The 12,592-nt window shown below is 37.7% G+C and overlaps 1 protein-coding gene across 6 annotated transcripts in view; it reads right to left on the bottom strand.

Annotated features, from left to right (window-relative positions):
* Positions 1 to 12,592, bottom strand: part of KLHL13 (kelch like family member 13) — a 73,145-nt gene that overhangs the window by 21,615 nt on the left and 38,938 nt on the right. The window contains exon 2 of one of the 6 annotated variants that reach the window (XM_051630589.1): positions 12,176 to 12,288. The exons of 4 other annotated variants lie outside the window; for them this stretch is intronic. In XM_051630589.1, coding sequence (XP_051486549.1) covers positions 12,176 to 12,273 — 98 coding nt within the window. In that variant the 5' untranslated portion in view covers positions 12,274 to 12,288. Of the gene's footprint in view, positions 1 to 12,175; positions 12,517 to 12,592 lie in introns of those variants that run through there. One more of the 6 variants, XM_051630588.1, reaches the window with a different exon arrangement.

Raw genomic sequence — 12,592 nt, 5'->3', positions numbered from 1 at the left:
TGCAATACTCCAAAGTAGGCATCTGACAGGCCAGGTGTGCCTATAAGCACCTGATTTTCAATACATGCTAGGCAGTTGCTTAATACCTGTAAGCTCAGGAGCTCACAACTGTGTGCTCTTCTGGAGAAGAGATTTCCACCATTTCTCTTCCACATTTGCTGCTCTGCATGTACAGGAACTTGCTTACGTGGATTAGACATTTAAAAAATCACAAACTTCCACATCATAAAAATCCACCAGAATACAAAAAGTTACAGTAAGCTCTACTCTCAAACATTAACTTGGCTGAGTATGACTCCACAAGACTGAACTTGATCCAAGATTATATTATTCCTATATTGGGTTTTGCTTTAAAACAAAATAACTGTGGAAAAAATTGAGGGTTGTTTGTTTGTTTGTTTTTGGGGGGGGGTTAAATACATCACCTTTTTTACCTGCAGCTTTAAGAATTTTGGAAGGCCCAGCACGCTCTCCCATTATGCACAAAGTGACATTCAGGAGCTGATTTTGGCAGAAGTTACATTGTAAGTCAGCAATAAGAGCTGGCAACAGCGTGCTGATCCCCTGAATCCAGCCTTGTGACATTCACCAAAAGGGAAAGAGCACTCCCAGAGAGACCAGAAATGATGAGTTTGTCATTGGCTTTGTACCAGTTCCAGCATTTACCTTCACGCAGCAAGAGAAACCAACCTTTGCAAGACAAAGTGAAAATGCAACAGCTCTGATGCCCAGTGTTGATTACACAAAGAAACAGGAAAACATAAGCACTGTATCATATTCAATGAGAGTAATTTAAAACTATCCTGCTGAGGAATTTCAAAGCATTCAGAATATAACTCCTGTTGGGAGGGGCTGTAAAGTGAACATCCAGAAATAACTCTACTATTCACATCCCAAACAGATGGGTAATACAGTTTAGATTCGACTGAATTCCCAAAAACCCCACAGTAAGTACATCTGTCTTGTTGGGACATTTACCAAAGGTGTTATTTACATTCATTAGCATAGGTCTGCTAAGCACTACAATTAATTAGATAATAATGAATGTAAACATATAGATTTTTTTACTTTATTGTAAATACAGTAGAACACAATGAAGTTTACTACCAAAGAATAAAGCTAATTAATTTTCTAATTAATTTTATTGCTCTGATCAATAGGAGTCATTCAGTGAGGCAGCAGCAGCATTTTTAATCAGGGTTTAAAAAAAAAAAAAAGCTGGAGGAAACAGCCAAAACTACCTTAGCCTGTAATGATAATTCACAACAAGTGGCTCTGAAGGTGGGTATTAACCCCACTTCCAATGCATTCACTTGGTCTGGGGAGGGGGTTGAACATTCTAGCATTTAGAAGAAGGGAATTCTGGAGTTTAGTGTGAAATTAATATTAATACTGCAACAGTGAAACAGAGGATTGACTTAAGAACAAGGGAATTCTGGAGTTTGGTGTGAAATGAGTATTAACGTTGCAATAGTGAAACAGAGGAGCTGCCTCCTTCTGCAACTCCTGGGAAGCAGTGGCTCCCAGTTCAGAGAAAGGCACTGGAGGTTTAGTTGCTATCACAGAAGCTGTCAGTCAGAATTTTCTTCCTAACCTTACATTGACTCTTTCAAGTGCAGTATAGCTTTTTCCTGGCTACTGTAACCAAATGTGCTTTTCTCATGACTCCAAGTATGCCCAACAGGTATTTTTGTCAGGATGAAATATGAAATATGCATTATGTGGATATTAAATATCTTACTTTCCTAACTTCCTGTCAATTTTGAAGGAAGATAGCTTTGCTTCTTACCGTTAGAAAACACGCAAATGTAAGTTTTCTTTCTGTAGATGATTGCCAACGAGACTCACTTTCATTTATTTTCTCTCCGAAGATATTATTTCTAATCTTGTTCATCTAAAATGTATCTGAACACTGACAACCTGTGCAATTAGCAATTACTTCAGAACTAGCAAAACGACTAAACCAAATGTTAAGCTACAAAAAAAACCCCACTACAATAGGTCAAGAGTCTTGCCAACCTAACATGAAGCTACAGTGACTTTCTAGTGGTTGGATTTTTTAGGGGGTCTTTGTTGTTTGGGGTGATTTTCATGGCAGAGAAAAACCATAGCTAAGCACCACCCTAGCAGAGAAAATAAAGTTCAAAATGGAACAATTCAGTAGGATTATTCAATATCTCAGTGATCTGAAAGATACTAGTTCAGTGGCTTTTAAGCATTATGAAGTTAATAAATCCCTAAATCTTGTCACAAGGCAGGACAAAATATGGTGGGGAAACAAGAACAGTTGACTTCTGCTAATGAGAAGAAGATAAATCAATTCCATGGGTCTTCATGAGTTTCCAAGTTTAATTGCTAGCCCCTGCACATAAAGAAGGGGCACAAGCAAGTATCCAGACTGGCACAACCATTATAAGAGTTCAGTATTTCAGGGGAATCCTAAATAAGCAATTTGAAAACACACAAACTGGTCAAAGTATTTACAGGACTTCTGTCCATTCCTGCTTCAAATCCCATAGGAAATCTCTGTAGATTACTTGCAGTGAATTATGGAAACTGTGAACTGACTTTAAAGGAGCAACTTCAATATGAATACAACAGAGGAACCACTAACCCTGTAACCAGGACAGCCCAGGAGACCCTTTATTCAGATCCAGAACCTGAACCTTACTCACTTAATCCTCAGCTGAAGGCTTGCTGGCTAACACAGCTGCCCACACCTCCAGTCTAAGCTCAATTTGTACCTTCCTTCAAAGATGTTTTCAGTTCTGGAACTTTCCAGCAAATACTGACAAATATTTCTTAACTAGATTAAGTAACAATATAATTCACAGAGGCAAATTGCTTTCTAAAGCATATAGCAAATGTTACCCTCTTCAAAGAGGCATCCAGATGACCTATGATAAGCAGGGATCTGTGGAAACTATGACAACTTTTACTGTCAATTAGAATATTCAAATTATGGTGTTGCTGTTTTGTAGAGAGCTCAGTGGCAGGATTGAAATAAAACAATATTCTCTTATGATGTTTTCTGCAGAATCAGTTGAACTCATTCTGATGCAACAGAAGCAAGGCAACTATTAATAATATTGGGGATTTGCTCATTTACATCAGTAAACCATTGGTGTGTTTGAAGTTGTCAGAGCACAGTGCACAGGCTGAAAACAAAGTGAGCTCAGCCTACAGCTACAGACATTTCAGAGCTCATGTTCTCTGATTTATTTAAAACCCACAGTCTTTACATAACTCAGTAAAAGCTTGCCAAAGCCATACTGGCCAGACAATGAATTCTTAATTTCGTGAAGCTCAATAGCTTCTTTCTGAAAGGATTGTAACCTTATTTTTTCTGTCAAATTACTGTTCAATGAACCATGACTGCAAGTGTTCTGGTCACTGGTAAATGGCATCTTCAGCAATCACTCCTGGCAACTGTCAGTACTCTGGTATTCATCAGCAAACCTGAGTTCAATTTCTTATGAAGATATTCTTATTACAAGACAAATGTTTACTGTTTTATGACCTACCAAAAAGCCTGGTGTATTACAGGGCTATCCTTAACATGCAGCTGTGCATGTATTTTGCTAATGAACCTATTAATGAAGAGGTCAAATACAGTGACACTTTAATTTATTATTAGATACAGATTCATCCTTTCCTTTGTATGCATAATCTGCCAAAAAGTATTTTAGTATGCTTAGTCTGCCAAAAAATAATTTAAGTATTGACTATCTTACTGTCTTCCCATTATGAACAGATGTTCCAGCTTTGAGACTAATGAATTCAGGAATTCCCCAACAAATTACATGGCCACCTAGGAACTCAGGAAGCATAACTGATATGGCAGCACTGCCTGAAAGAAAATATATTGTTGTCTCTATTAAGAAATAGAGACAATAAGAATTCAAATATTAATATAATGTAGATGAATACATTACACAATCACAGTATTTCCCACTTCTCCTATTCCATGTCTTCTACCCATAAAGTTTTACGAAATTTTTTATTCTGGCAAAGAAGCTGCTTTTACAGTTGTCCTTCCCTAAATTAACATCTCATCTTTTTATTACTATTTTTTAAACAGGAATTTCTAACTTAATTCCTTTGTGGTAGTAGTAACCCAGTAGAACTAGCCAGTTTTATAACTTGTTAATGGTTTCTTATTACAAAAACACAACAAAACTTCATATAAGAAATACAAGTTTACATTTTAAAATAGACACAACTCCAGCTAGAAGAGAAAACAAAGACAAAAGGTAATTTTTGTTCTAATAGCTTGACAGAGCAAGTTAATTCCTCTTAACAGCCCAACTAAGTCTTCAGCAAAGTTCAGTTCATGCTTTGAGGGCATTCAGGTACTCACCCAGGCAGGACCTAAATCACTTTGTGGGTACCACAAAGGTGATACACACAAAGTATCAGGAGTAGGAATCATGCCCATTTTTCTTTCTTGTTATGACCACTCATTCCATGTCACTGAAGATGTCACTGTTGCTGCTGAACAGTTTAAAAGGCTGTATTTTTAATAGATGAACTAAAAGCTGGTAACATAACTAGGAACACTTGGCATTTGTCAGGTTATTGCATTCCTTAAAAATGACATTTTAATGCTGTTCACTTGAAAGGAACCACCACAACCAAAAGCTGGAAAACTTTTACCTCAAGTGAATTAACACTGCATTTTTACTACTGTGGATGCAATTTTCAAAAGTAGCTACTGCAGCAGGTGCAGAATACTGCTCACCCTGGGCAATGCTCTTGACATTTATATTTGAATATCTCCCCTTTTACACCTGACCTTGTTTATAGATAAGGACATTAGCAACAGCAGAACATTTAAACATCTTTTTTGTAACTTGATCCTGAGCTCTTCCAAATCTCCACTCTGGGAGAAAGGCATAAAATAAAGCTTAATGTTTCTTAAATTAAAAAAAACAAATACATGTTCCTATATCCATTTTCCATCTTTTCTCTAAACTAAGAGTCTTTTTTAAAAGCGGAACAGAAAATTCAGCTCAATGTAGCAGAGCAAATCGGTGAGATGGGGCATTTTACTTTCACAAGACTTTGGCTCTAGTCAAGGGCTGCAGGAGAGGAAGATACAGGCCTTCCAAAACCCCAAAGTCAGCAGAGAAGGACAAAGATCATTTCTGGACACATGCTGATGGGTAGCAGACACAGAGAGCTTCCCAACTCAAACTGCTAACACAGTTACAGCATGAGATGCTCGTTGCAGCTTAGAAGGTGTCTACAGGGGAAATCAGGCACCAAAGCAATGCAGCCTGAGCACCTCTGCAAGCCCCATCACCAAACACAGCAAGGCCACACACAAAGTGATTTGGAGGACAAGGCCACTGAACCTTGTTCAACCAGAGTCAGCCTCAAGGTAACCTAAAGTTATTATAGAAGCAACGTCTTGTAACTAGTGCATAAATGTCAAGCCTTTAAATGCTTTTGTTCTTTTTTTTTAATAGAGTCAGGTCTCCTTGGACTTCAACAAACCCAAGTACAAAGGCCCACAATTTCAATGGAAATTACCAAGGCTACTAGAAATACTCAGATGATCAGAGATGCCATCACTTTCCAAATGCCGATGGATCTGGGTGGAAAGCAGGACAACACAGAAATGAGAATATTCCCAACATCACTTGAACCTGCTGCTATCACTTGGTAGTAAGGCCACACTGTGACCAAAGGTAGCACAAAATTAGCCCCCACAAAGTCAGCAGAGAGACTGAGCAACAGCATCAAATGTTTCAGTATGATTTCCCAAGGACATGCACACAGAATCTCCTCAAAATTCGTTTTTAAACAGCTAAACTATCAGAGGTCTCAAGCTGTTTGCAGCATAATTACAGCCTGCTGGTTAATTCAAATTTGTTTTCCACATAAACAAAGCAATATTTGGCTCAGCCATTGCTATCAAGCTTTTGTTCCTCACAGTACTTAGTCCCTCTGGGAGCCTTCGTATCACATCCACATTTATCTGTTTGACAAAAGGTTTACATTCACTGGACCATTTGTAGCTAAGATTTGCAGACTCAGATAGTTTAATGATGCTAAATTAGAAATGGTTCTCTAATGACTTTTTGCCAAAGCTGGTGTTAGTCTATGGATTCTTACTATTAAAAACAAAGAACTAAGCAAGTGCACATGCTTGGCAGCTTTTATACAGAAGCAGAACTACTTTATTTCTTTGATGTGTAAAAAGGGAAAATACAGCAGTCACTCAAGAGGTTTCACAGCTTAGGTTGGACTGACACTGCATATCCTATTCTCTGCCCTTTACATTTTGGTCTGAAGTGTGCAAAAAGCCAGTCAAAATTCTAGCTAGGCAGCTAACACTTCCTGTGCATTGCAAAACACTCAAGAAAGACATTTTACTTCCACTAGCTGATTACAGTTCTCCCTGACTGTCTTTAAGTTAGTTTTCATACACACAGAAATTGGTAAATCTGTAGAACGGTTCCTTAGAGACAAAAACCTATTTATGAACAAGGTGTCACCTGCACAGTCAAGATTTGGTCATAGAATACACATCCCACAGGATTTCTTTAACAGATTTAGAAACAACTCCTGTTCAGAGTGCTGATGCTTTTTTCCTGTACACTGTAGAGAACAATTTTGATAGCTTAAAAGCCAACAAAAAAGTAAACAAGATTCTGATGATATGTTTAGGTAATTAACTCCTGCTCTTTGTGCTAGGTCTGCTCTATCATTCCTCTTGCTTTGTCACTTCCCACGGTTGTTTCAGCATTCCTTTATTACAATTTTCTGGGGATAAAGTATGGGGCATGAATTGGTTTAAAATGTAAAATAATTCCCCCTACATGATAGAGTTTAAATCTAAGCATGGCAGATAACAGGTGTGGGTAACCTGTCCATCCCACGAAAAAAACACACACATTTTTGCAACTTAGATATTGCAACAGTCTCAGTCACTGCTGGCCAAAATATTACAGCAATAATATAGATGTGCACTTCCATTTTAGTGTTATAGCTGCACATTATTACACTACAATTCCCACTACTACCATTTAGAACAAGTGACTATTTTAAAACCCCAATATTCACCAAGTATTTTATGAAAATCCATAGCTAACCCCATCCAAACTTCAACAGAAAATACTGCATAACACTAGAAAAGCCACCGAGTGGCAAATGCCTGGACAACAACATGTTTCCACAATAATAAGGAAATAATGTCAAAAATGACAAACTGGCAGAACTGACATTTTGGCCGAACAGGCTGAGGAGCATATTCAAGACAATTCAATAAAAGATGCTTTAGCTTGTCACAACATGTCAATATTGCAACATCATCCAAGGAGGGGAACATAATTTTGAAGACCACAGCATCGCCTATAAAGGTCTGCCCAGAACAAACACGAGCACTGAGAAACTCCTGACAACCAGGTTTGTTGGGGGTTTTTCTCCTTGTTTTTACCAGTTTGTTAATGCAATGAGATTTCATATTTCAAACTCAGAATAATCTACTGAAATACATATTATGTAAAAAGCAAAAGTAAGATCAACAGACACAGATGAGAACTCTATATACAAAATTGCTGGGATTAAAAGCAGTCTTCTAATTACACGATAAGCCCCCTCTATTCTCCATCCACCCAACTCCTCTGTTTGCAGGCACTATCAGATTAGTTTTAAAAATACTTGGAGTGACCTGCACATTGACTTTCAACATGTTGAGATTTGAAATACCTATGAAATTATTGCTTAAAATTGCAACGTTGCCAAAGACAGGCAAGTCTGCTTTGGTGTGAATCCCACGTAGTCTGTGAAATGCTCAAGAGCCCAATGAAAGGGTTAATTTACTAAAAACGACCAGTGGAGATAGTAGAGACACAGGGTGGTCTCCCAAAAGAGAACTAATAGACATGCTGTGATGAAATATGCACATAAACCTTTTCCCATTTAGGTGTACTTCATTGCATTGCATAAATTCAAAGAGCGCATTGTAGAGCAAAGCAGAGATTTGAAAGAGACACAAAAGTATTAACCTATATAACCTATATAAGCAGCTAAAACTAACCCTGATTACTCCAGAGTATTATGAATTTATTCTACTTTTCTGCACAGTAACTGATTTCCATGACTGCAAAGCATTTCCTATCAGACAAGTTTCACAACCGCATCACTCCGCAACGACAATTCCTGTTTCAAACCCTTGGACTGCAATATATTTGGAATATCACATTTGGTTATTTCTCCTAACATTAGTCAATTTTTTTATGAAACGGGATGCAAGGGACAGCATCCACTTAAAATATCAACACACTGTTCCATGTAAAAGGACAGAAGGTACAGAAGTTTGATTATTTTAAATCCTAAAAACCAAATTTTGCATTAAGAATTTTTTACCTTGGCATGTTGGAATCTAAAAACACGTATCTGAACACTTAACTTTTCAGAAAACAGCCAATCATTCTCACATGACGTATTTTTGAAAATGCTATTTTTGCATTATTGAATTCTTTGTAGATGTCCATCGTAGTACTTTAATCTCCAGAGCCTCCACAAACATTTCTTCCATTCATATTAGTGGAAGATGTGCACAACTTCAGGAAAGAATATAAATGTCATTGCTAGTGTGAATAAGAAAGAATTTTCTTGGTTCTGAATGTATGAGATGACATAACCCATGAACAATAATTGGGGGACATATTGCTTTACACCTCAAAGCCATTACGTGCAACAAATTCTGCACCATTCCTCACCCTCTCTGAAGAGGTGCTTCAGTTCTTACCCTCTACTTATGTCAGTCACTGCTTATTTTGGTTTTAACATGTGGCCCTCAATACACAGCTGCAATGCCAAGGAATACCACTTTTCCAACTTGGAATGATTCATTTTGTCCTTTGCTCTGATTCACTTGGTAAAACTGCTCATCTTGCCTACATAATATATTATGACTGTCCCCACACAGTCAACCCAACTGTTAACCTAAATGTGATTTCACTAGGAAGCACCAATAGCTTTCACAGTTCTTTTGACAAAAGGAATCTACATTCTAAACGCCAGTGTCATTAAGAGCCATTAAAAAAGGGTAAAGCAGCCTGACAAAGGCACGTGTATACACACATCTGCACATTCCTAACTCATGCACTAAGTCATGCTGCACTACACCTACGTATATTGGTCACATGCCAAGGATCCAATTCTAATACTAGTTTTTCGTATGTAATGTCACTTGATCTCCATCAACTTGGGGAAAAGCTAAAGCTACTCTGGAGAAGTCCCACCAGAAGAAAGAGGGTTACTGCATTCCCCTTCAGAGGGACCCTTCGCCCTCTGTACAATGTGAACTTAACTCCTGCAGCCAGGATATGCTGAAAATAATTCTAATAAATAACTGGTGGTAAATACAAACACCAGCCAAGAGGCAGCAATTCACTGCTGCTCCTTCCCGTTGCCAGGAATGCAGTAGCAGACCCAGCAAAACCAGCAGACTTCCCAGTAACAGAACCACACCCTCACCTACAAAGTCACCAGCTCATCTTCAGCAGGTCCTTTATTTTATGTACTACCCAGCCACAAGGTTCCTGTAGCAAAGGATGTTCTGGAATAAGCTCTTTGTACTCATTCCCCATCTCAGGAACTACCACAAACTTTTCAAGCAGAGACTACAGCTCAACTCCTCCAGCTGCACAAGCTTGCAGGAGAATTAACTGTTTCCCAGTGGTATTTTGTATGGAGATGCTCTCTGCAAGAAGCCAAATGTGCTTGTAACCACCAGTCTGGGCATTTCCATACCAGGAAACTAAGGCAGAGTCTGGGTATCAGGTACACAGCCCAAATAAAACTCTAGTAAAATTTGTGTGTCCTGACAAACAGTTTAACCTTCAGATAAGTTACTCGTAAATCATAAGCAGGATGAAACTTTTAAAGTTCAGGTCCACTTTATTAGAAAAATCTGAAAAATTTCAATTCCATTTTAAGTAAAAAGAAAGTTACCTTTAAAATCTCCCTATGCTGCATTCCAAATTACACTACAAACCTATTTTATAAGATTAAGATGTCTAATACTAAAGGGATTAAAAGTTTAATTATAACTTTGCATACTCTTGATCCAAAATAAAGCATATAAGTGCTCATCTGTGAATTCAAGAGTTTTATTGTAATTTATTTTACATCAATACATGTTCTGTTTCACACACCACTTATTCCTGAATCTTTTTCTTGAAATACAAGCCTTGTGTCAAGGTGCAGAATACTATTGATGAAGGAAAACTTATAAACATGAATATGAAAACCATCACATCGCATAAAACAGTAGCAAATTCACTGTAATCTCTGCAAGGAAGATAATTAATTCCATCACCTATTTTACTCATTAATCTAAATTACAATATACAGTATGTCTCAGTTGATATACACTGTCTAATCAAATAGATGCCATTTTGTAATGCTTCTCATTCTTTATAATAACGTATATAAATAATTTAAATGCTAAATTTAAGAGTCCTGCTCACATCAGGATCGTGTGCCAGTGAAGAAATGTCTCCATAAACACCGGGATAAACTGACTCATTATAAAAAGATGATTAAGGCTGCTGAGCACATATTTCTCATGCTCCAGATAAGCTCAGCATCATATAGTTAAGCATGATCACTAAAACCTGCTCACATGCTTTCAGCACACTGAAATAATCAGCTACATGATCCCCATCATAAAAGCCAGGGCACACAGAACTAGATGAGCCATTTAAAGGCGACACACAAAAGAAATGCTCCGTTTCAGCAGCAGATAGATCAGACTGGGTTATTTCTGATCTTTCTTGCATTTAATAAGTATTATAGTTAAAAAAAAAAAAAGCAAAACATACAACACTTATAGCAGTGTTTCCCTGAAAAAGATTCAAAAGACTCAACTCTTTTTTTATCATTATACTTTGTATTTAATCATATGTTTTTTTAAAAGCCACGACAGTAGCAATTTCTTGGAAACAGCTTATTTCTGGTAGTCTTAAACATAAAAAAAAAAAGCCTGAAGCACTTCCATGAAAATTAATCTGCAAATTAAAGCATGCACAGCACAGGTTCTAACTAGCCAGGTTAACTCCTTAGCTTTTCTGACAGAGAACAATAGTGACCACGCACAGGGTGTTTTATTGTCTCAGCTCCGCTGCTTACCGATGCAATTCTCAGCACCAACCAAAAAAAGAAGACATTTAGAGGACCTGTAAATACCTATTTCTTACAGCACGTCCCTACAACAGCTGAAGCAAAAGCCTATTTGCAACAAGACAACTGAAGCTTAAAAGCACGAATATAGCAGATATTAGGCTGGAATACTACTGGAAAGTAACAGTCTTTAGAGTCATTCCCAGATCGGGAAGTCATCTACACTGCTACTGGTGTTTTTTAAAGCAATTCTTCCTCATTTTCAAAAGAACTGCTTTCTTAAATCAAAGCTGAAGCAATTCAGTATCCTATGCTTGGTTTTATTTCACAGAAGGAAAAAAGTCACCTGTGTATGCTAACAGAACTCGCAGCAACAAAAGGTGAACAAAAGATCCATCAAGATCGGGAAGACAAAGGTACATTGTTTCCATGGGTATTAAAATACTGTTTTATGCTAAGCTACTTTACATGGAAAATCAGCATAACTATGTAAGGGTTCAGAGACGGATGATTTATATTTATTTTAAGTTCATAAAATGACATTCAGCTTGCGTTGAGGTTAAGATGTTCAAGAATAAAACAAGACCAAAGCAGGATGATTTCTTTTACACAAGAACTTACATGAACAAAAGTGTAATACAATACAGCAGGTGATTCCATGTTTCAATTCCAAATGGAATAGTAAGGAGGAAGGAATGTTAGCATATCCACTACAAATAAAGCCTACCTCAAAGCTTCACTTGTCAATTCAAGCTCAGCACTACAAATTAACAGCAACACGAACTTTTCAAAGAACATAAACTGTATTATTATGAACACGGCTTAATTTGCACAATTTCTCTACATTTCAACAAAGAGGGAAAGACTTGACACAACATCCACCATGAAACATCCAGGATAAAATCTAGGGGGATCTACATAGATAACAAGGTAAAATTCTGAGTGCCAATGTCATTCAATACAGAACAGGGTATTTTGCCACAGGGTAGTCTCACGAAAGCAATCCCACCTTAATATCCTCATTTCTCTCACTTACATGTATGCTGGAGAAAGTGGCGATGACCTGGATGTTTTAAGCACAGGAACTGGGAATTTCCAGATAGCAGGAGAGCTCGTTTTCCATTTCAATGGCATGTTGTCACCACGGTACTACAATAACAGTAAACAGCGTTTCCATAACAGACTACCAACTAGGACTTCCATTCCACACACTACTGCCACAGCAGTGGCTGCTGCTAAGAACAAGGAGATGATTCTGCCAATGCCTTTAAACCGATGCTTCCAATCTGTAAAACAGGGCTGCAAGGCATCTCCTTTTAAATCCTGCTGTCCCCTAAAGCAATATGATGATTCTATCCTTCTAACTCAACAATAGTGCCACCTCATTAGGGAAGCGCTGACTGCAGTATATGTTTAAAAAAAAGACTGCACTGTGCACACCAGCACAATGCAG

Source organism: Apus apus, chromosome 12, assembly GCF_020740795.1.
Source record: "Apus apus isolate bApuApu2 chromosome 12, bApuApu2.pri.cur, whole genome shotgun sequence".
Lineage (NCBI taxonomy): Eukaryota > Metazoa > Chordata > Aves > Apodiformes > Apodidae > Apus > Apus apus.
The sequence above is the reverse complement of the archived record's forward strand: the minus strand, read 5'-3'. Positions and strand labels throughout refer to the sequence as shown.